This window comes from Dunckerocampus dactyliophorus, chromosome 2 (assembly GCF_027744805.1).
Source record: "Dunckerocampus dactyliophorus isolate RoL2022-P2 chromosome 2, RoL_Ddac_1.1, whole genome shotgun sequence".
Classification (NCBI taxonomy): Eukaryota; Metazoa; Chordata; class Actinopteri; order Syngnathiformes; family Syngnathidae; genus Dunckerocampus; species Dunckerocampus dactyliophorus.
This window is the reverse complement of record NC_072820.1, coordinates 40351241-40375823: the sequence shown is the minus strand read 5'-3', so window position 1 is coordinate 40375823 and position 24583 is coordinate 40351241. Positions and strand designations below refer to the sequence as shown.

At 40.8% G+C, this 24583-nt stretch overlaps 3 protein-coding genes across 5 annotated transcripts; all 3 read right to left on the bottom strand.

The window, feature by feature from the left end:
* Positions 1-919: 919 nt before the first annotated feature.
* Positions 920-9165, bottom strand: josd1 (Josephin domain containing 1). Of its 2 annotated transcripts, XR_008569669.1 has the most exons (6): positions 9029-9165; positions 7924-8642; positions 7720-7848; positions 6467-6661; positions 2785-3538; positions 920-2625 (listed from the first exon to the last, which is right to left on the bottom strand). XR_008569669.1 is itself a non-coding variant. In XM_054769306.1 (5 exons), the coding sequence occupies exons 2-5, from the start codon at positions 8265-8267 to the stop codon at positions 3439-3441; spliced, it is 768 nt and encodes a 255-aa protein (XP_054625281.1). In that variant the 5' UTR covers positions 8268-8642; positions 9029-9165; the 3' UTR covers positions 920-3438. The 2 variants fall into 2 exon arrangements, 1 of the variants encoding a protein (XP_054625281.1); XM_054769306.1 differs by having other exon boundaries at positions 920-3538.
* Positions 9166-10144: 979 nt separating this feature from the next.
* LOC129172966 (uncharacterized) lies at positions 10145-16354 on the bottom strand. Of its 2 annotated transcripts, XM_054763315.1 has the most exons (8): positions 16193-16353; positions 16047-16113; positions 13374-13442; positions 12899-12949; positions 12777-12827; positions 12650-12700; positions 12450-12500; positions 10145-11155 (listed from the first exon to the last, which is right to left on the bottom strand). In XM_054763315.1, the coding sequence occupies exons 2-8, from the start codon at positions 16090-16092 to the stop codon at positions 10410-10412; spliced, it is 1065 nt and encodes a 354-aa protein (XP_054619290.1). In that variant the 5' UTR covers positions 16093-16113; positions 16193-16353; the 3' UTR covers positions 10145-10409. The 2 variants fall into 2 exon arrangements, with proteins under 2 accessions (XP_054619290.1, XP_054619298.1); XM_054763323.1 differs by lacking the exon at positions 13374-13442 and having other exon boundaries at positions 16193-16354.
* A 214-nt stretch (positions 16355-16568) lies between these two features.
* On the bottom strand, positions 16569-24290 carry xrcc6 (X-ray repair complementing defective repair in Chinese hamster cells 6). Its single transcript, XM_054763248.1, has 13 exons — positions 24214-24290; positions 23810-23891; positions 23595-23707; positions 23355-23496; positions 22841-23092; positions 22584-22770; positions 22331-22517; positions 21176-21344; positions 20193-20354; positions 19965-20094; positions 17777-17877; positions 17588-17704; positions 16569-17511 (listed from the first exon to the last, which is right to left on the bottom strand). Exons 2-13 carry the CDS (start codon positions 23880-23882, stop codon positions 17312-17314), a joined length of 1833 nt encoding a protein of 610 aa, XP_054619223.1. The 5' UTR covers positions 23883-23891; positions 24214-24290; the 3' UTR covers positions 16569-17311.
* Positions 24291-24583: the final 293 nt, after the last annotated feature.

Sequence of the window (24583 nt, the reverse complement as noted above, 5' to 3'; positions counted from 1 at the left end):
TAATATGGTGAAATGGTGAAATGGTGAAAGGGTGAAAGGGTGAAATGCTACTAAAAATGTTTTGAGTTTATTCTTGTAAATTTTTTTTTATTTTTTTCTTAATATTTCATTTCAGCTTTCCTCTTGTAAATTTTCTCCTCGTAATTATAACTTCATATCTTTTAAGACAAGAATGTATTTTTTTATTTCAACATTGTCGAAATAAAAGGATATTTTTCCTCATTTTTACATTACATTTTTACAAGTTTACTCTCATCAAAGTTGCAATTTTTTTCTAATTAGAAAACTATTTTTTTCTCTTAATATTTTTACTTTACTCTGGTAAAATTTCTGCTGTTTGTTTATTTTGTATAATTTTCCAAATATTTCAACTTTCTTCTTGTATATTTTTTTTCTTCGAATATTTGGACTTTATTTCTATGTTATAAATTTTCCCCAACCTAAGTTTCCAAAAATGACAACTATATTCATTGATTGTTTTTTATTCTTTAATATTTCAACTTCATTCTACTAAAAAGACATTTTTCCTCATACTATTATGTTATTCTTGTGAAATTCTGGGTTTTTTCCTTGCTAGATTGCAACTCTTTTCTTAATATTTTGACTTTTGATTAATTTTCTAATTTTTGCTGCTGTTGTTTTGTTTTTTTTAAGTTTCCTCGTTAAATTACATGTTTAGACTGTGCTGCGGGCCGCTAATGGCCCCCGGGCCGCACTTTGGACACCCCTGTTCTATACCATAGCTGCGAATGTATTCCATTTATAGAGGAGTCATCCGCTCTGGAACCAATGAACGGCGATGAACGAGGGATGATTGTATATGTGCAACGTCAGGATGATTCTTTGACATTCTTCTTGGCATTAAAGCTGCACAGGTCGTCATGATTGTAGAACAATGAAAGCATTGTAAATAACAACATCACTGAAGACATCTTTAATGGACTGCTCGTCTACATTAGTGCTTTGGAATACACGTGTGAAACTGCCCACGCACCTTTTGATGTAAACAATTTAAGGCCGATATTGTCACAAAAAAGACAATACATGTAAATAGAAACAGCTGATACATCTCAAGAGCTACAACACTGAATCTCTCATAAGGCTAATTTCACAATAATACAACCACACGAGCCCACTAAATCCAATTTCTTTTGTTCCCACCACAACCACTTCTGCACATTACAGCCCATATTATATAGTTGAACATGACACACCCCCAAACGTCGTGTGCAGATTTAAGAGAGCTACAGGTGACTGCTGCAACCGTCACTTTAATTAACTACCTGTTTGATGAGAACAATGCGTAGTACGGAAAATATGCAGTCATGACATGACTTCAGATCCAAGTCGTATTTTCTTATTCTGAAACTTTTGACTTCTTAAAAGTATGAAGGCGTTTCAAATGAAATCCCACTCTTTATACGTTGTCATACGCAATTTATGTTGGCATTATCGCCACTTGCACAACGCCATGACATCCGCCACTGTGAACGTTAAAAAAAAAAAGAGGTATGGATATCATGAGATTGTGCAAATGGTCAGATACTGTAGTCTTAGTATGTATTGTGTAATTGAATAAAATCAACAACAGCACATTCATGGCGTAAAACACAATTGCAAGTAACCTGTCTGTGCAATGCGCTAATATGCATCCATTGTAGATACATATACTTTACTGTTTTGAAACATAATGGGCAACTGAGAAAATACAAGCTCCAGAACAAGAAATGTGAAAACGCCAAACACTGCGATTTAAGGGCTGTGGACTCAACTTAAATTCCGCAAAAAGGTCGATTTGGACCTACCTGATGAAGATAAATTGGCTTTTTATTCTCTGCCTGAAGAGTTGAAAACCGCTGAACGGTGAACTCACTGAAGCTACAAGCAACAACTCGGACTCATTTGATACACTGCTATTACCAAAAAAACCCCATAGCTTATACACTTTACACTGCGATTGTTTTGTGCATGAAAATGAAGTGTGCAATACGGTCATCGTTTGGTGAAATGATGTGATATTTTTATAGTGTACTGTAGCAACAAACAGCAACGTCCAAACGATCCCGGATCAACAACACACAAACAACTTAAAACAAACGCAACAGGAAAATGCTGCATATTAAAAATGCTCACATCACATAAATGCTGCAGGATCAAAAATCATTGCAAAAGTGCTGCAAATGCCAAAAACGCATACAACCCCCTAAAACAACTGCATGAGGTCCAAAACGACCGGGATGTCCAGAAGAAATTTGGCAGAACCAAGGTACATTTTTCTTCGTGTCTTTGTTAAACATTTGGCATTCGTGAAAATGGGTTGCGCTATAATACTGTTCAATATTCAGTCTCAAGTGCCTGGATAACTCCTGCTTTGTTCAGTGAACATGCTGCATTTCTCTCATGCTGTTTGGGGGTTTGCGTGTGTTTTTGGCACCTACGGGATTATTCTTTTGCATTTGTTTGTCATCCTGCAGCGGTTCTGTGATTGCAGCATTTTCATGTTCCACGTGTGTTTGGTTTTGGATCATTTGGACATTGCTGTACATTTGCCCCCATAGTTATACAGTATTTCCTTGATCACTCTACAGCAGGGGTGTCAAACTCATGCCATGGAGGTCCGAGACACTGCAGGTTTTCTTTCCAGCCGGTCACTAAAGCAGGTGATTTTAATGATCAACACCTTCAGTTTGAGGGAAGGAGCTCATCAATTAAATCACCTGCTGAAGAAACTGGTTGGAGAGAAAACCTGCAGCGTCTCGGCCCTCCAGGACACGGGTTTGACACATGTGCTCTACAGTATAAAAGCAAAAAAAAAAATGATTCAGCAACTACCACAAACATCCACTAGAGGAAATATTGGATTTGTTGCATTGCTGCGTTGCCACAGTAAACTGCTGCGTCCGAAAGATTGTACAGTAAAAGGCTCTCACTCTGTGCCTGTGGTGTCCAAGAAGTGGATGTAACACAAAAAGTGACCTCTGATAAGCCAAAACAACCACAACAAGGAGTGAGACATTGTCACAACAAAGTGAAGAAGGGCACGCTTTGGTGAACGTGAAGGAACGGCAAATGAACTATTCCCTCCGTTTAAGGAGAGACAAAAAACAAACAAACAAAAAGATCTTCAAGAGTACTCCCATGACTTTGGAGACTTGAACAGTAAAAAGGACAAAAAATAGATAAAACCAGCAGATCACAAGTGACAGAAAAATAGTCTGGATATGTTGTATAAAAACACAAGAATAGCAGAAATTGAATAATATCTTCTTTGAAGTAAATAACTCATTAATCTTCCCTGGAAAGTGTTCGCTTCCTTCATTGCTTTGCATCCAATCAGGAGAGTCCTGCCACCCCCCAATAATTCCACCAGTATGCAATTGGATGTGTGCGTCACTGAAATGAATCTCAACCGCAGGCTGTGATTGGCTGGTTCAGTCCTCAGCTGTCAGAGCGCCATGTTTGTTGCGCCTCCACTTCATCCGACACGACTAAGAGAAGTTCACAGTTCTTCCCTCGGAGCTGCTGGCGCAGGAACTTCCTGGTTTGTGGTCAGGAGTTACGAGAAAACAGAAGAGTCTCAGTGAAGAAAAAAAAAAAATACAATAAGTAAGAACTTTACCTCCGCTTTAGGAAAACAACAATACCTCCGCGACCCTGATGAGGATTAAGCAGCACAAAAAAAAAAAAAACGAATGAATGACCTATGAAAACCTGACAATAGTGTGCTCATAAATGTGAACGCATTCGGAACCGTCATGTAAGATGGTGTTTCTTTGTTAAATTACAGCAAAACATTTTTGGGGACATACCTTATTACCATAAATAGTAATATATGCTGCACCTTATCATAAGATACGTACACAAGTTTCATTTTTCAAAAAACAGAAGAGAAGAGCTCGTCTCATTGCAGGGCAGACAAAGCCCAGAATGAAAGTAGATAATTAAAAAGCACATAAAAACTATTGATTCAACAATAAATATACAGCTATGTACAAATATAGGCTTCCTTTCTAATAAACACATTACCTCTAATAAACGCATGGTACTCTCTGCTGTTTAACCCAGTGTCCCAGTTGAGCAACAGCACATATTTTACATTCAAAATACCATCAAAATGTTGTATGAATGGAAACAGGTGGCAACACAGGTTAAGTACATACCTTCTGCCATCTAGTGGAAGAGCATTTAATTGTTCTCAAGGCACACTAATGTTCCACGGTACAGTGGTTGGGAATCACCGCTTTTAAACTAGAGGAGAAAATACCAGTGATCCCATAGATTTATCTATTTGGGGCGGACAGCACTGCGTTGGCCCCATCCATCTTCCTTTGTTTAAAAAGCAAGTTCATTTGTATTTCTTAAAATAATTAAGATTTTCATGGGTTTTTTTGCTCACTTTTTGTCTCCCACAGCATCCATAAAAATTACACGCATATGTGTCATGGCCAAATAATGCAACCTATTGCCACAAATAGATTGCAGTCCTGCGGGAAACACTAAACACAGTATACATAACAATATTAGCTGCATTGAAAAAGTGGTGTGAAAAAGTGTTTTCCCCCTTCCTGATTTCTTATTTTTTTGCATGTTTGTCATACCTACATGTTTCAGATCATCAAACAAATTTAAATATCAGTCAATGACAGCACATCTGAACACAAAATGCAGTTTTTAAATGAAACTTTTTTTTATTAAGGGAGGAAAAAAATCCAAAGCTACATGGCCCTGTGTGATAAAGTGATTGCCCCCTAAACCTAATAACTGGTTGGGCCCCCCTTAGCAGCAACAACTACAATCAAGTGTTTGTGATAACTTGCAATGAGTCTCTTACAGCGCTGTGGAGGAATTTTTTCCCACTCATCTTTGCAAAATTGTTGTAATTCAGCCACATTGGAGGGTTTTCCAGCATGAACCACCTTTTTAAGGTCATGCCACAGCATCTCAATAGGATTCAGGTCAGGACTTTGACTAGGCCACTCCAAAGTCTTCATTTTGTTTTTCTTCAGCCATTCAGAGGTGGACTTGCTGGTGTGTTTTGGATCATTGTCCTGCTGCAGAACCCAAGTTGGTTTCAGGTTGACGTCACGAACAGATGGCCGGACATTCTCCTTCAGGATTTTTTGGTAGAGAACAGAATTCATGGTTCCATTTATCACAGCAAGTCTTCCAGGTCCTGAAGCAGCAAAACAGCCCCAGACCATCACACTACCACTACCATATTTTACTGTTGGTATGATGTTCTTCTGAAATGCGGCGTTAACTTTTACACCAGATGTAATGGGACACACACCTTCCAAAAAGTTAAACTTTTGTCCCGTCAGACCACAGAGTATTTTCCCAAAGGTCTTGGGGATCATCAAGATGTTTTCTGGCAAAATTGACACAAGCCTTAATGTTGTTTTTGTTCAGCAGTGGTTTTGGTCATGGAACTCTGCCATGCAGGCCGTTTTTGCCCAGTGTCTTTCTTATGGTGGAGTCATGAACACTGACCTTAACTGAGGCAAGTGATGCCTGCAGTTCTTTGGATGTTGTTGTGGGGTCTTTTGTGACCTCTTGGATGAGTCACCTGAGTCACCTTGGGGTAATTTTGGTTTGTCGGCCACTCCTGGGAAGGTTCACCACTGTTCCATGTTTTCGCCATTTGTGGATAATGGCTCTCACTGTGGTTTGCTGGAGTCCCAAAGCTTTAGAAATGGCTTTATAACCTTTTCCAGACTGATTGATCTCAATTACTTACTTTCTTCACACAGGGCCATGGGGGTAGATTTTTTTTCTCCCTCAATAATAAAAAGTTTCAAAAACTGCATTTTGCTTTCAGTTGTGTTGTCATTGACTAATATTTAAATGTGTTTGCTGATCTGAAACATTTAAGTGTGAAAAAAGAAGAAATCAGGAAGGGGGCAAACACTTTTTCACACCAGTGTAAATATCTCTCTGACAGTAAACTCAGCATCTCATGAAATTGAGCAGGTGTACCTAATGCTGTGTCCGGTGAGTGTATTTGCTTTAAAACGTTTAAAGCAATTTAAACATTTAAAACACAGGAGGTGCTGTCAGCCACAACTCATGCCAGACACTGGCACTCTCTACACTTAACCATGCTAACACTAAGCAACTCTACAGTAGCTAGCTGACGTCACTTCCCAGGACCCCCCTCTTAAAGGCGCACACAACGTCACAGACTACACTACATATAACGACTTCTAAATGACTCATATTTGTATTTTCGTTCACTTAGCCATTTTTATGATTGAAAATGCTTAATGTGGGCCAAGAATACTTAAATGTTATTATATATGCATATGTTTTGACTAATAATAGGCCATATTCAACCACGAAACAGTGATCATTTATTAATTAATACATTTTTGAAAAAAAAAAGGGAGCAATGTTTGAACCGCGATGTAACGGCGGACAACTGTATACATGTAGCAGTTGAAGCAAGCAAATCTGTTATCCCTCTCACCTGAGCTCATCTGGACTACCGATTGGTTGAGGGCCACGTAGCTTGGAGTCCAGGTTGTAGTAGACCCCCGCGACTTCTCTCACCCCGATCCAGTGCTGGCGTTTGAGTGGCAGCTGCAGAGGTCCCCAGCGAAGATTGGACGGAACGTTGAGAATGAAGCCGGTCACGTTGGACAACTCGATGCTGCCGACGTCCCTGGAAGAACAAAGGTGACATTTGTACATCTGTGCTTATTGGTTGTGAAATGATTAGCCTTGATACAAACTAAGAGTTTTGTATGCTAGAATTCAAAGCAATCGTCTTAAAGCCGTATACACACACATTGTACATTGTAAAATCTTTCATGGTTTCACGCAGAACATAAGACAAACTTGCACCATCTAATGTTAGGCTGACAATATCTGCAAACTGCAAACACAAAAATAACTACCTGGTGTTACGGCCCATCATTTTAGTACCATAAAGAAAAAACGCCTCTGGGATTCAGCAACGAATTGTCTAAGTCATTGACAATGATTTGTGTAATGATTACAAAACTTGGAGGATATATTATTATATGTTTACTACATTTTTGTACGAAGGAGTGTTAGGGCCATGTTGAAAAAAAAAAAAAATTTCAAGAATAAATTGTACATTTATGAGAAAAAAAGCCGCAGTATTACATGTCATAGAGGGAAAATGGAGCATAGCTCTTCAGGAAGGAAGGAAACTTTCCTCTTGCTTCAGGCAAGCTTGTATTTATAACGTGGCAGCAGCAAAACAGAGCAGTTGAGAACAAACAGATTAGCATGTCTAGCCCTTCTCACTTCCACCTTCCTTACCCCGGCCAACAGTCACATACGTAAGTCCCTCCTTTTCATAGCTTTCAAAAGTTTTTTCTCGTAAATGTAGGACTTTTTTTGCGTCACATTACGGCTTTTTTCTCGTACGTTTACAGCTTTATTCTTGAAATCTCTTGATTATTTTAATACTCCATCGTAACAGGCATTGCCTGAGACAGCCATGAAAAGGGGAGACTTATGGGACCTTTGGCCTCGGGCAAAGATAATATTACGACTTTTTTTCTGGCAAATTTACATCTTTTTTTCTCATAAATTTCCGACTTTATTTTGAAAATCTCAGATTTTTTTACCCCCCAATGTGACCCAATTACGCCGTTGTATTTTTGAGCACAGACCATATGGGGCGCCACAAATGTCATTTACCTAATTTTTTCACATCTGTATCCCTAAGATAAGTTTTCCTTCACTGACCTTCTTTTATCCCACCAAACTGCCTCAAAGCCTCGCGTCTGCAGGGCGGCCATGATGACATTTACATCGTAGTTCCCGTTTCCCAGCATGCTCTTCTTATGAGGCGTCACCAGAGTGCTGGGAGAAAGCCTGCAACGAGTCAAGAGGAGATGCATTTCATGCATGCATGGGAGGTAAACATGGGTTGACAATGTGACCGCCCACCTCTGGTAGATCTCCTGCAAGGTGTCCCTACTAAAGGCCAAGCCATCCTGGAAGACGTTATTGAGTGCGTGCAGGGCGCACAGCTCCCGCCGCTGCTTCTCGTGGTAAATAGCCGGACGTGTCAGCGAGGCTTGAGGAAGTGGTGGCACGGTGAGGGAAGAAGAGGAGGATGAAAGCTCCTGCTGGGGATCCCTGCACCTTCGCTCTTCTGCTCTCACCACCTCCCCTCCACCTCCTCCTCCAGCTTTCTGCTTGCTGACCTTCCAAGGCATGCAGCCCAGCTCCTGCAGGCTTCCTTTGCCCTTCCCCTTCCACTCGCCGCCTGGATACGGAGTGCTGCCCATCCCAGGTTGTTCGTCACCACCTTCAGGAAGCTACATCTGCATCATGACAACCATCGCCATGGTAACCTCTCAGCCGCTTGAAAGAGAGGAGCTTTTGTGTTTGTAGATGATTGAAGGGGAGGTGAGGGTTTAAATTGGGAGACACAGTCTATCTTGGAAAGGGGACATAGGCAGGGCATGGGAAAACGGAAGACGAGACCTTTCTCCAAATATAACAGACTTTGAATTGAAGATTACACCTCCACCACAGAGATGATAGTGACTTCCTTCATCCTCTGTGCTGCTTCTAGCTTACAGTTGTGCTTTTTGTTCCATCACCAGGCTGACAAACTTCCACTGTAAAAGGGCCGATGCCTCAGCAGAGATGTCCAAAAGCTGTCAAAGCACATCACAAAACACATTAGGAGTCAGAATTGGCAAAAGCAACACTTTCCTCCTTATAAATAGCTCAAATGTTGGTCAGCAGATCCAAAAACGAGAAGGTAAACATCCTCAGAAGCTTGGACTGCTTGAAGGAAGCTGGCTGCTCAGTTAGCTAGCAACAACAATACAAAAGCACCGAACATATTCATCTATCGTCACTCTTATCCCTTGGCAAAAATGTCACATATCCAAAGAAACATACAGTACATGTCCAGATTGCGGTCAAGCCACAACAGTGACAGACTGGCTCGACGCGACAACGTTGTCTTGAGCAAACAAGCCCTAGCAGCGCCTCCTTTTTGCGTCTAATAGCTTGTTTTTGGACAAGGACAACTCACCAAGTCGCTGCCGTCACAAACCCAAATGTCGCACACTGCTCCGGGGAGTGAGACTGGACTCTGTTCCTTCTCACAAGGCAGTTGTGTCCTTTGTCTTTTGCCACTTTTCACCAAGTGGCAGTCTGCGTCTGCTCAGTACGCATGCGCAACAGCGTCACTCTGGCTTCATGTTGCTGTGACTGTCTGCGTCACTAGGAGGGAGGGGGAAGTGAATACTGGTGGGGAGAGGGATGCTGCAATTTTGGTATCGATCCTATACCTAGTTTTCAATACGGAGCCAGTGTTAGTAAGTTTTTAGTAAGTTTTTCCCCACCGCCTCATAACAATGTTGAACGTGACACATCCTTTTCAATCTCCAGCGCTTCACCCAGTTCTCATGACAATGCCACGCAAGGTGCCAAAATAAAAAGGCAGCGTAAGTGGGAGTACCGTAAATACTTGCACATTACTATTGTATTGAAAATACATGTTTCATCCAATTATTATCAAATTGCAATTGACTTTTAAAGCGTGTTTGTGGCTCAATATTGTACAGTATCTTTTTCTGTACAGTTTTCAAAAGCATGCAAGCACAACTGAAAACATAATGGACATACATAACAAAGATTAACATGTGTTTTAGATCAGCAGTACTAACCCGTCAGGGTAGATGCAGCAGCATGAGAACAAATAAAGAAACATATTTTGAACCTTCTAGGCTAACTTTTGTTATGATAAAGAAACAATGAATACACTCAGTGTGAGACATAAGCAAAACTGCATGAGACTTAAGCTCAGTGAGCATCTCAATGATTAACAAGTTTTTTTTCTTTTCCTTTGGCTTTTTTGTGACGCCACCACAAAAGGCTACACCAGGGATGACGAGTAGAAGTGATGCCAACCATAAAGCTGCTCTCCATGTGTGTGACTGGCGTCAGAGCCACAACGATATGGTCAAAAATGCTCAGACTTGAAATTTCCCTGCTCAGATGTTGTTTTAACTGAGATTATTTTAGTGGGACTTTCTATTTAGATGTTAAACAAGGTTAACGATATCCAATATGTAAACGTACCAACTGACCAACAAACAAGGATGAAATAATAAAAGGGCAGAGGCATTTTACGTAATGTGTTTTGTTATTTTTTTAATGATGGCTGTGTGACTGTATCATCTACATCGCTGACATTCTTTGCTAGGCTGAAACCAATCCAAAGTAGATTGATATATGCTTGAAGAAAACATGACCTCTTAACTTTGTGTCATAGTTGACAAATCAAATGTTTGTGTGATATATTATTATTAATCAATTCATTTTATTTTTAGGGTAAAGCAAGTATCAATTTAAAAAAATGAGGCGTGGGCTGAAAATGGTCCCACGGCCGCACTTTGGACACTCCTGCTCTACTTGTATTCCATTTTTCTGGCCAGTGCAGAGGTCATGTTACCAAGCAGTTCCTCTCTGAAACGCTCCTCCCTCCTCTGCAGCTCATGCACAAAAAAATTTACCCTCAGAGCCTTCAGCTCCATCACACGCCCCACCAGCTCCCTGCGTGTCATGCTCAGCACCTCCGGAGGCTGATCGGGCCTGGTGTCCAGCAGCACAGGCCTCTGACCGCATAGAGATGTCAGTGTCTTCAAACTTCCAGCATCCACATCCAACAATCCAAAATCAGCAGTGCGCTTTCGGCCCAGGCAGTCAGCGTTGGTGAGCACTGGGATGATGTACCCCAGGACCCCATCTCCAAACAGTTCCAGAGTAGCTTGGATTACTCGCATTGCGTACTGGTGCATGTTCTCGCTGGAGCGTGGCGCCTGCATCACCAGCAGGATGGCATGTGGACCAGGGCTTGCAAGCTGAACACTCCTCAAAGCTTCTCTAGCTTTGTGGTTTCTCCCCAAAGATGGACCAAGAAGATCTGGAGTGTCGATCACAGTGACCTCTCTACCGTTTATTACAGACCTTCTTATGGTGCTCTCTGTGAGAGGTTCATCAGCCTGTGCTACACTGCAGCCCAACAAAGTGTTTGCTACTGAAGTGCGTCCTCCTCCGGCAGGGCCAAGGAGGATCAGCCTTAGGTCTGCTTTTAATGGACTGGAGAGGTTCAGTCTGATGCTTTCAAGCTCCAAAGACCCATCACTTGATGATCCTGCATAGGTGACAAAAGTCAGCGAGGTTCATGGTTAAGTCTGGCTTATTTGCAAAAATCCTTAAAAAAAAATACTACCAATAAATGGTGGGGCACATTTTTTTTGCCCCAAACATGAATATTACTTGGCAACTTAAGTAAGAGGGCTTAGGCGCCCCACATTGCAGATAAAGGACGGAGAGGTGCAGCAGGAACATAGTCAGACCAAGTCACACTGATACACACAAAAAAAAACTTTAAATAACTCCACAATAGGGATTATGAGAAAAAGCTACAGCCAAACCTGTTTTATCGGTCACCTGTCTATAACGGCCACCTGCCTAAAGCGGCCACTGACAAATCCCCTGCTGAACATGTGCGTGTTGTAGACCCTGTGTATAGCGGTCACCTGTCTAACGCGGCCATCGGCCACCCATTTTGTATCCCTTGGTCAATATCTGACCGCATATAGCGGCCAAAATACCGACTCAAGCAGAAACTTCATGCACAAAAAAGTTTCGTTTTATAAGCAATGAAGTCGGCGTGTGTAGACTTGAATTACGGAGTCCTAGCTCAGTCACAATCGTTCACAAGATCCACTCAAACTGTCAGTTGTTCGACGTAAAAAAAGCCGTCTTCTTACTTTGCAATGCGGCCCTGAAAAGATTCAATGACGACCAAAACGGTAATCTTCCCACTTTGCAATGCCGCCGTGAATAGATTCTAAAATGGCCAAAATACCTGAATAAAACATCTAAAGTTTCACTTAATTGCCGACTAATTAGAGATTAGAAACCCATTCAATAAGAAAGGGGCGATGGTATTGTTAGTTTACGATGATCTTCGCACCTCCCCCGCACTCTATTGTTCACGTACACACCCATTCAAAAAAAATAATAAACTCACATTTGAAACAAGAAACATGTAATAACGTTTTAAATGTAAAGATTATATTAAAACTTTTTTTCTTAAAACTACAATTTTCTTCAAACAAGTTTAAGATCAGCCAACCAAATCAAAATTAAAAAACAAAATATTAAAAACAAACATAACAAAAGACAATACTAACACAGCTTCTAATCACAGACATGTTAACTTGTGCGCCCACAAATTCAAAATGGCCGCCAACCTGTCTATAGTGGCCACCTGTCTATAGTGGCCACTTTTGCCGTTTCCATTCAGCGGCCGCTATAGACAGGTTTGACTATATTTATATATAGAATTTTCAAATTGGATCCCTGACTCTGTATTAAATATTACGTAAATACACCAAAAAATTGCAGAAAAGTCAAATATAAAAGGAAGAAGAACTGACCTGTTATGGCTCTGATGATAGGAAGCATCCATTTGAATTTGGATGAACAAGCTGATGGGGGAATTTGATTATTTGGATTGTTAATTGGTTTCATTGCTGTTAGTTTAAAAAAAATCCCTCCGTCAATTTCTTTAATTAAGATTGTGCTTCATTTCATGAAAACAGAACAGCAAGAACAATAAAACAAAAAGTGTACTTGCCTACAAAAAATTTCCAAATTCGAGACAGCCATTTACACAGGCTCTGGATTCCTGTAAGACAAAACATGGAGGACAGGTCCATGTGTGTTGTTTAGGGTTTGTGAGGAATTTTTTTTGCATATTGTACCTCGGAGGGTCCCCACAAGGCGGCTCACCCAGCCCCAAAGAGCTGATAGACCTGAGCAACACACATATGAGAGGTAATAAATGGCCAAAACACACGTGATGACTTGACTTCACTTAACTCACCAGTTATGGAGCAAAAAAGACGAATTGGCCATCGGATCAGTGCAGGAAGAGCTGCAGGGATAAGACAGTTTCACTGTAAGCATTGCTTCCATCTGCTAAATGACTTAAAAATTACGTTCATCTACTGGTTTAGGGGTGTCACCAAATTGTGCTCAAACCAGTGCAACGTCCAATGCTTAACAAAAATATACAGTATAATACACATTAAAATCAGAAAATCCTTCAAAAACATGTTTAAATAGCGTGGTTAATACATTAGTATTTTACTGTGTGACAATAACTTTGAAAAGTTAACTGAGGTGAACTTTAAACAGGAGGCATGCGATTATTGAAGATCTATTCAGTTACTCAGCTTGTGTATGAGCAAGTTTCGTATCCACTATCAGTATGAGAAACAGACCGGTCAACATGTGAGTCAGTAAAGAGGCTTATTTGCTCAGGGAATCTTTTTGTTTTTCCAAACTGGGTGACTGACTCTGTGAGAATCTGTAGAGGAGATATCCCACCACGGTAATTTGAATGTTGCTGCTATTCATCCACCAGCCTAAACAAGGAAGAAAATCACACCATTAGCATTGCATGGTTTTACATGACCTATGTGTGGAATCCAGACTGGAATAAATGAAAAATGTCCAAGTAAAAAATATCTCTATTGTCGATACTTGCCTTATATTTGCATGGCATTGGATCGATACCAACATTTGTTGTATCACCCGCCTCTATGGAATACTGTAAATGTCTACAAACCCCCTGTATGTCGGATAGTCTCCTATTTAAATTAGATTAAATAGCAGCACCACCGTATGCAGTACACAAGACAGTAGAGCAATAATAATAATAATAATAATAATCATAAAAAACAGCTGTGAAAATAAAAAAGGCAAGTTATTGCACATTGTCAAGTTTACAAATGTGCACATCTGATGCATTTCAACACAGTGTGACGTTGTTTGTATTATGTAAAGTAGTCCATGCAGACATTCTTGGTATTATACAAACAGCACCTCCTGGCCTGTAAAATGACATATCACAGGCACTCTTATTCTGAATGTGTTGAAAGTAGTTGCATCAGTAATAGTGTGTATACAGAGAACTTGTATCATAAAATTCTATATTTGCAGAAATGTGAGGGGTAGATCCCTGCTTTTTGCAGAGTTGACCTTCCGGGACCACCAATGAATGGCGAGTGATAGACACTCCCATAAAAATGCTTATTTGTGACACAAGGTAACATGATTGTAATTTCCGGATGATAAGATGCTACTAATTTATGATTTTTTTTCGCGCTAACAAGCTGCTGCTACTAATCATTTATGTTGGCATGTAGTTATGTAAGACACGTTTCAAATAGATTGCAGATTGCAGTAGATTAGGTTTGTTTATGCTTTAAAAAAAAAAAAAAGAACTACAGTTACCATGATGCTTAGAGTACAGATTCAGGAAGTAGGTAGCTGTTATAGTGGCAGCTGTTGAACTTCCATGAAAAAAAGCGTTTCACGTCTCGCCCACCCGAGCCAACGAGTGACTCTGGGAATACCGAGTAGAGGTAGGATTGCAAGATTTATAGCGTGCGCAAAGCGCTTAATGTGCGCTTCTAATCCTGCCGAGCACTGCCAATGCCATATGTTCCAATGTGGACACCTTTATACAATTTTACAGTGGAACCTCGGTTAGAATCCACCCCAGTTAGAGTGTGTTTTTGGTTAACGTCGAAAATTTATGCCACAGTTTTGCCTCGGTTAGCTTGTATTCTCCGCTTAGTGTACAATATGACATAAGTGTTGTTCTGTTGTTAATACACTGCATGACTCAAATGGTCTTCTCAATGCGTCTGTGTAGGCTCTCAGTCGTACAGGAGTTGTCCATCGAGGGAAAGGCTTCTTGAGACATCATCTGTACTTCTGTGAAAAAGGTGTCGTACGTTTCGCTCCTCATCCGAAGAGCTTCATCAGCGAACTAATAAGTGCTGGTAGCCTAGGCCTTAAATACAGTAAGAGTGGGCGGAATTGGTGTGCCAACACCCTCCTCCTATTGGTTCCTTACACTAAGCCTGGGCGGAGTAGGTCTAATCCTCTCCGGCCATTAGCACCTCCGATAAAAGGGAAGTGTCGCTCCCTGAGTTGGGTATGAACGACTCTGAAGTGGCTCGTTAGCATCTATTGTTCTGGCTCGGCCCTGGCTCTACCTCATTTGCAAGACTAAGAGCTGTGGGTTTCGGTCTCAGTAACCTGCTGAACACAGGGTCCAAATTAAACCTCAAACCACCATTCACAATTTTAAATGCATATAAGTGACGAGTGAAAGGGATAAATGAACATTTAAGGTTACTTTTACCTTCACTGAAGACGTGACTGTTTCTAAAGACACGATTTGGTAGCGAGATCAACATCAACATCTTCCTGTTTCAAGAATCACGTCTTCAGCAAAGGTAACAGTAACCTTAAATGTTCATTTACGCCTTTCATTCATCATTTATATGCATTTGGACTTGCTTTGTACCTTTTAAAACTCTAATTGTATAACTATAAAAACATGTTTTGTGTTAACATTTTTGGCCACCTAGCTGGAATGGATGAATTGGATTTACATGATTTCTTATGGGAAAAATTGATTCGGTTAACATCCGTTTCAGTTAGAGTCAGACCTGCTAGAACGGATTAATGACACTAACCAAGGTTCCACTGTATAAATATCACTTTTGCATCTCATAGCAACTATGGTGCATTCAAGGACCACCGAAGAAAATGCGAAATCTCACTGCTTGATGATCAGTGAAGCTTAAAGACCTAAACATGTAAAAATTATGGTCTTTTTAAAAAAAATACATTGTACCTATTTTGTCATGTGTTTATAAATTATTACCGATTAAGGGTGAATGAGAATTTCTGCGGAAAAAAAGGCCTATGAAATCAGATTTTTTTTTTTTTTTTAACCACAAATCAGTGAATTTGCGGGGCCGTGAACGCTAAATTGCAAGTGTGGGGATCCATTGTACTCACTTTTGTGAGGTGCTGTACAGACCAAAGGGACAAAACTACAAAAACTAAGTCATGAATCAACCAATGGGTTGAAGAACATTGTCATGTTCAATTGTTCACATGTTAATAATGTGCATAAATACTTTCAGTGCATTTTGAAGACAAATTACCTGGAAGTGCTTCCTCAGAGTTGCCTGTTTCACACTTGCAATCCATTCCTCAAACAGTTTAAAGATCCTTCGAGGCAACAAAGCACACAAACTCCTTACTCCAATATTGTTATGGCAATCAATGAGTTGAAAGAAAGACACTTTACCTTAAAGTCAGATTGAACTACTCCCGCTCCTCTCTTACTTTTAATCAAATTGGTGATCCCTTCCTTGCCTGTGCAGGCCTGCCCTCAGTGAGACTAACGCTAACACGGAGTTAACACTGTCTTTACATGCTGTGCAGCCAAACAATGCAGCGGTATGCTCCTGTGCTGCAGCCTTTCATTCAACACACACACACACACAACGCACACACCTTCTTTGTGAGACATGTAGAACTGGAAAAGTGGCTTAGCAGTACTGCGCACTAACTACAGTACACGGCTGTAATTCAAATACAAACAAACAATATGTGGAATTATAGGTTTTATTCTTGCAAAAGATTTTTCCTTCCTGTGGGATAAACACAAGGACATCAGCACAGAGTTGAAGACATAAAGCACGGGTGTCCAGGGGGTCGCCCTGGGGTCATTTATGGCTTACTTATGGCATATTTTGAGAATAAAATGAAAGACGGCCAACTTCAGAACATTCCGTGGGAGGTTTAGGAAAAAAAAAAAAAAAAGAAAAAAAAGAAGAAAAAAGTTAGCACAGTGTAGCATGTGTTGTAAGGCTTATGTCACAGTTGACCTACATTAGGAACATCGATAATGACCAAAAATAATGTTTGTTTCCGTTAGCTCTTTAACCAAAATTGTATTTTTAATGCTAATAATTGTAGTTGTTATCTGTGAATTTTCAAATGTACGTTATAACAACAACAATAAATTACCACGGTAACACACGGTTATTTTTGTATTTTCTTACAATGTATTCCGAAACAGAAAAATGTGTTTGCAAGTTTTTTATTTCCAAAATAAACAACAGAAACATTGGTGCTGTAAATCGTTTAAAGCAGTGTACATTGGATTTAGGTTGTAGTGTGTTTCACGAAGAAAAGGTGAAGAATAGCAAAGTGGTTCCTGCATCCTTACATCGGTGGGAAAAAGTTTGGAGACCCCTGGCGTAAAGTGTATCATCTCTACATCCTAGCAAGCAATAGTGAAACTTTGTTTGTCGTTCCCTCAACACCCATTTAAAATGAACAACTACATCCTATGTTCCAAACAGCCTTGGTGTCCAGTTTGAGGGCAGTTTGTGCACTGCACAGAAAGCACAGTGAGCACTCATGACGCCAGCTGGGCAGTCAGAGCATCTATTAGCTCTTGCTTCTTGGTGCCAGTGGTGCGAATGCCAAACTGCTTACAAGCTTCCTTGAGCACAGCCACGGTCATCTTCCCCAGGGTGCCCTTCTGCATGGACATCCTGAGCTCATCTTCTGATACCTCCACTTTGGGCTTCTTCTCTGCTGTACCGCCAGTATCCGCTTCAAGTAATGTGAATCAACATGATGCCACCTCATCGCAGTACACCTACAACTATCTTTTGGATGACTTACTCACCTGTTTTGCGTTTGGCAGCTGGTTTGCTGTCTGGGTTGTAGTCTGCAGGGTAGACCAGATCTTTAAAATCCTGGACAAGAGGACCCAGACGATGGTCAATCTGGTCCACCTTTGGCACTGAACCAGGAAGTAGAAAGATGAATCACATTAGAAATGAGATAACTGGTTGACAGATGATGACTTTCTTACTGATGAGGTCCTCTATGTCATCTGGAGCCACCATATCCAAAGCCAAGGCCTCCAAGTTCCTGTAGTGCTGCTGGATGACTGGATTCTCAAAAGCCTCCGTCCTTATAAAAAAAAAAAGAAGTATCAGGTACACCTTAACAGTCTGCGATCCAATACAAGTGCTGCACCAAAACAAATAATCAGCTTTAAACAATATGTTTATTATTGTAGTTTTAGCTCATAGTGCATCAGGACTTACTCAAGCATTTTCCACTCACGTTGCATACAAGGTGACCAAAATATTATAACCAGCTCTTGCATTTAATCTCAACTCAAGGTACGTCTCAATAATCCAATCCAATTTAACTTTATTTGTAAAGCACTTTAAAACAACCACAATGGACCAAAATGATGGATAGAATAATAGACTAATAGTGTGTTACGCCCAAAGTCAGCTGGGATAGGCTCCAGCATGACCCCGCGACCCTAATGAGGATGAAGCGGTATAGAAAATGGATGGATGGATGGATGGATAGTGTGTTAACGATGGGTACAAATTTATTTAATTAATTACGTTACATTTTTAACTACCGTAAAGCACCGTGTATAAACCGCACCCGTGTATTCACCGCACCCCCATTTTCAGGCTCACGGCGGGGGGAAAAAAAATTGTTTAGTTCATAAATGCTTGCCAACTCTTTCATCTCAAATCAACATGTGTAAAGGTACTAAGCAATTTCAAAAAGAAGAAGAAAGGAGAAATCTGCCGTCCATCAATTCATCTGCAATGGAATTACATAATGCTGCAGTGTGAATTTGTCTGACCCTTAGACAGCTTCCCAAATGCGCTTCTGGTCAATTTCTCCCTGTATTTATAGCCAAATTTTGGCCTAGCGGACCCAAGTGTCCACGAACTTGCGTCTAGCGGCACCAAACTTTGACTGGGCATTGTTGGAGCGGTGATGAACTTTGCCGTGGCGGAAAATTGGCCGCTCGTAATATTTCATGCAGCTCAAAACTTTCGGAGCGGTAGGAGGGACCATCAGCGGTGGCCGAGCGGATACGGCGTTGCCTTAACGGGGTCCAACTTCTGTTAAACGGTGGTGAACGAGCGGTGATTAATTGTTTTCACCGCTCCAGGAACGCTATAGCAAAGTTCAGGCGGTGTGACCGGGCTTGTAGTACAAGTGATCTTCCGCTGAAGCGTTGCCTGATATTATTTTTCAGTCCGAGTCTGGTCACAGACCTGTCATCGTGTATAAACCGCCCCCCCGATTTTTTGCTTCTTAGAGGTGGAAAAAAAGTGCGGTTTATACACGGTGTTTTACGGTAAGTAATGCATGCACGCCATGTCAAGCCACCCCTCTGTTATGACGGCAGATGGCAACACGACAGTGTCTGACCTCATCGTCACTAGACTACAGGGAGGTGCATTCAGGGACATTTAAAAACTCGCGACATTTGTCTCCCAGCGGGGGCATGACAGAAAATAAATTCCTAATACTCACTAGCGTAACACTACTTACTGTGGAAGTACAATTTGCTGCATTCAAGTATGCTCGGAAATCCTAGAAAATACATCTACACTCAAAACAGTGAATTTGACTTTGAAATTACGTGGTTTCTTTGAACGCAACCCCTCATGGCTTATGGTTAAAGTGTGATTCAAATGTTCCGCTACTATTAAAAGAGACTTTAGATTTGCAGACGTGTAGCATCTTTTTAGCATGATTTAATTTACATTTCATATGGACCTGTTAATACATACAAATATACAAAATTGTGTCCTGTCATTTATCTTTTTGTTCATAAAATACAGTAAACCGGTCATATTCCACACATAGTAGCAAATGGTGTTTAATCATGATTAATTCATTTGAAAACTGGGATTCATTTGAGTACATTTTTTAATGATTTGACAGCTCCATAAAATACATAATACATAAAAGGAATCAATATATTGAATCAATATTTGATGATTATAGCTTACAGCTAATAAAAACCTTAACTTCAGTATCTCATCAAATGTGAAAAATTGTCAAAAGGATGAACATTGTGAAGTACTAATCAGCAAATAAATGTTAAAAACCTTAATTGGTTTCTTGGTCTGAACTGAATTCCTGACATCAAATAACATTTGCAGAGTATTCTCATTTCTTGAAATGCCCCCGTATGTATACTGTACGTCCCTTTTGTAAAGAAGCACTACCTGTATTTGAAACGCAGCTTGCAGACAATCTCTTTCATCTTGTCCACCTGCTCCGGCGAAGCACACGGCAACTGCGGGGGGTCCAGACTCCGCACGTCATCAGCATACGGCAGGAAGATGACATTAAAACCTGACAGAGACAGAAGATAGTAAAGCGTAGATTCTAACAATAATATTCCCATTTCAGACTTGTCGTTATTGGAACTGCGTTAACCGACAGTGGAGTACCTGGTGGCGTGGTCTGTACCTTCCGCTCATCCATCTCCTCTTTCTGAGGCACTAAGGCAACGAATCGCGGCGGGTAGTTTCTGCGGGAAATGCATCGGCACAGAGCAAAAACGTTCCTCTCGATGCACTTGGTCATCAGCGCAGAGAACAGACGGGAGCTGCCTGGCGAGGAAACAGCAAAAGCATTTATTACGGTGTATGCTGACATCACACATTTCATGTTTGTGCTCACTGAATTTGTGCTATAGCTCTTGTTTTGGGTCTTTTTACGACTGTGTGGGTGTACCTAATGTTGTGACTCCCTTGTTATTTAATTATTTATTTTTAAATGATTTTTTTTTTGTTGTTTTTTGTCGAGGCCCTTGAGTGTCTGAATTCAACAGCTTTAGACAGAAAAGTCATCTGCACACACAAATATACACAGGCAACACAAACACAACCTCCTGCTACTGTGACCGAAACAGTGTTACTCATCTGCTGACCAACTCATGACCTAATTATGGCATCAAGAATGTCAAAAATAGTGGAACAGAGCCTGCAGATGTTTTTTTTTCCACTTTAAACTCAAAGCTCAGCTAATTCCCAACAGTACTTGATCGTTTATCACAAATCAGATTGTTTTTTTCAGGGCTGACACACTTACCGATTTATAGTAGTATGGAGTATGGGCTATACAGTATATATATACTTGTAGTAGCGTATGTATAGTAGTATGACCAGAGTGCCATTCGGATTCATGCAGTTATGCATAGAGTGGAATATAAAAACAGATTTCCCATGATCTTTCAGGTGCAGAAGTAGGATCTTATTGATGTCCTAAAGGAACGACGTAACGAGATCAGCGTGTTTAATTGAATTATTTTTTAATTAAAAAAAACAAACAACTTGACAGAAAACAGCCTGTCTTTTGTGTTTTTTTGCGATCAAGTGTAGATTTACTGCATGAATGAACCAAAGTCACACACATTAAGACATGATGCTACCTTGCACCTCGCCCTCTTCAGGGTAGAGGAAGACAGAGGGTCGAATATGGTGGTGCAGTTTGAGCCTTTCCATCGGTTTGAATCCGATCAGAAACAAACCAGGGTCGTCAAACTTCTTGATGGCGTCCACCTCATCCTTCTCCATCACTATCTGCTTTTTACCATACACCTGCATCAAGGAGAAGGAAACAATACCTCTCATGAACCTATACAGTGACGGACCAATTTTTCATTGAAATGGTGCCTCTGGGTCCGAAAATTTATCTCGACAAAAGTGGTCGACCATGTACAGTATGTGGACGTCGACTTAAGCGGGAACTTTTTAGTCATAAGAACACGGTGAAAGCGGGACTTGGTGAGTTGTTTGATGGGTTGTCGATATAAGCAGGTTCCACTGTGTACAGTAATCCCTCGTTTATCGCAGTGAATTGGTTCCAGACCCGACCGCGATAAGTGAATTTCCGCGAAGTAGGTTTCAACATTAATACGTGGAATATTTTCGTAGTTACAGCATAGAAAACATGTTTACGATTTTCTAAATACATATAAGTAATTTTTACCATTATTAGAGCCCTCTAGACATGAAATAACACCCCTATAGTCACCTTTAAACAACTGATATTACCCTAAATAGTAGATACAATCAGAGAAAATAAGCCATATAGGACATAAGACTCATGCGTGTTTCAATGTCTTATGGACGAGTGGACAGAAAGTGACGTTGGGGATTCAGAGTTTTGTGTACGGCCAAAACAGTAGCACGGGTTATTATTATGATGATAACTATTATTATGTTATTATTGTTCCTGTTGTGAGATTAATCATTCTAAAATGATAAAAGCCTGTTTGGCAATCAAGTATGGTTGGTGTTACTAGTGCCACCTAGTGGCCAGTGTGGACTATACAGTAGTTCATCAACATCTTGTATCGCTTTTCACGGTACTTGTATTTCAATTCATTTAGAGCATTTTTATGCTTGAAAATCCTTAATTCAGGCCAAGAATACATAACATTTGCTTAAATATGTATTTTTTTTTACTAATAAATGGTCATAGTCAACCATGATGTTCGAACCGCGATGACACAAGGGACGACTGTACTTTATTGGCTGAAGAAGTTGCTTATTTTTCACTAACACTCGATAAAAGCTCCTACCTGTGCTTTCTTTATCTCACTGGGCAGTAGAAGGCTTCCTGTTTGTGTATGGAAGGTGCGCGTTTTGCTGCGGACTGGCTCATTGCTCTCCCTGTACAGCTTGATGGGGGCTGATTTCCGGACAGTCACAGCAGTGGAATACATTCCCACTGCCACATTTATGCCCTCACCGAGACGTAGATTGAGCCTAAAGATGAGAGGGGAGGTGTCTGTTCATGAAACGCAAAGCATGAAGTCGGAAAAGAAAATCTACCTGGCTATCGTTCTCTTCTTCCTCTCCTTGGCTCGCACTCTTTTCTGGAGGTCTTCAAGTTTTGCACAAGGCTCCAGCTGGAGCCCTAATTCACTATCATCCTCTGGTGGACTTATAACGTCACAAAAGAAGAGGGAGATGTCAAAGCCGCCTGGTTTCATCAAGTGCATTAGATCTATGAAGACGCCTGAAAGAGAGAACATTTGCTCGTTGTAGTTCATCTCAAAATTGCTTGAACGGCCTACGGTATTACCTACCGGTCTCTTTGAGATCACTGGCTTGAGTGCGAGCCTGTCGATCTTTGGTGCTGTCGCCTCCATGTGGTCCATCTCTGCATGTAAAGATTAGGAGGCGTTTGTGCCCGAGGCGTAGCTTGCAGTCCCGGTACAGATTGGCACAGCACCACAGGGCGTCGGACAACGATGTATCACCGCTGCCCATGGTCTCTGCTGCTAGCTGTGCACCTTTTTCCCCCCGGAGTGCATCCACCTGCTGCACTCGCTTTGCACCTGTGCAAATGGTTGTCAACATTTGGATTGAAAGTGAGATGTTTCTCATTTTGCTCTCCTACTTTCATTAGTGCATGCATTTTTTACAGTTTTACGCAGTTTTCAAGTTTTTACAAAACACACAAATACCATTAAGACAAATGCACTGGGAAAATTCTGCAATCACTTTAACACTGCCAAAAATGCAAAACACAGACGTCCAAAACATAGAGAAACCCCAAACAGCTGCATGTGACGCTTGTGGGACAAGCTATATTCTTACCAGGTTCGCTGAGGCTGTGGTAGACATAGACATGCTTGAAAGAGTTGGTTGGGTCTTTGCTCTGCTTGGTGCTGTAGAAAACCAACGCTATAAGGTCTCGAGGACTGTTGATGATCTTTCTGGTGTACACACTGCGCACGACCTGCCCAATATGAACAGCACAGGTGCAGACAATACACGTGTTACTGTGTAAGAAGAGGCAAGTTGTGGATACACACAAAAAGATGTAATAACACCTACTTGCATGGTCATGTCAAAATTAGACGGCTCCCCATCTTCTCCTTTGATGAACATTTCCTTTGAGGCATCCACCAAGAAAACTAAACTGTCTCTCCCTAAGACCTTGTAATCTCCTGATGAAGACAGACAATCATGAAGGTTTCATCCATACAAGCAAAACAAATGCGCTGTCTATATAAGCAGCTGGTTTAAAACAAACAAAATTCTACTCTCACCTTCTGGTTGCTCTCCATCTTCCTGTGCTTCATCCTCATCCTCATTCCGGAAGTATGCATTCCACTCTGCCATTGTTGATGTCTGTCGCATGTTAGAGAATAGCCCAAAAAGGAAATAATTACGCTTCTGACTGCAGTTTTAAGTGTTTAAGTGTAGTAGTAGTAGTAGTAGTAGTACTGACTTAAGAACCACTGGAGTGACGTACATGTGCTGGATCGTCATGCATTGCAAAGTATGCTATAGCATAGCTTGCAACTAGCTCATGTGAGCTTTGCTATTTATTATAGGAATTGGATGAGATGCAGATTCAAACTGTCTAATGGTGCACAAAAACAATTTAAGTATGTCACGGATACCCAGTTTATGTATATACCGCACACGTGTAAGTAAAAGAGTGCCTTACCTGCTAAGTGACTGTAGTCAGGATTTGCAACTAGCATGGACGGACTGGACTGGTGGTACGCGTTAGCTCTGTGTCAATTGGCTAGTTTGATGACGAATCAAAAAACTAGCCAATCATGTTTCAGTAGGCGGGGATAGTTGACAAAAAAGTTGTTTTCAGGAAGAGGTGATGTCAGCGGTGTTTCAATTCGCGTCCTTCCATACTTCCATTAAGTTTCGAGTGCATACGTACAATGCAGTACAAACTAAGTACGCAGTGTACATGGTATTCGTAATTAAGTGTAAGTACGGAAAAACAGCCATTTTTGTAAATGTAGTTTGATTTTGTTTTTGTAAAATTGTAAGATTGGTTGTGTGGAAGAAAATATATC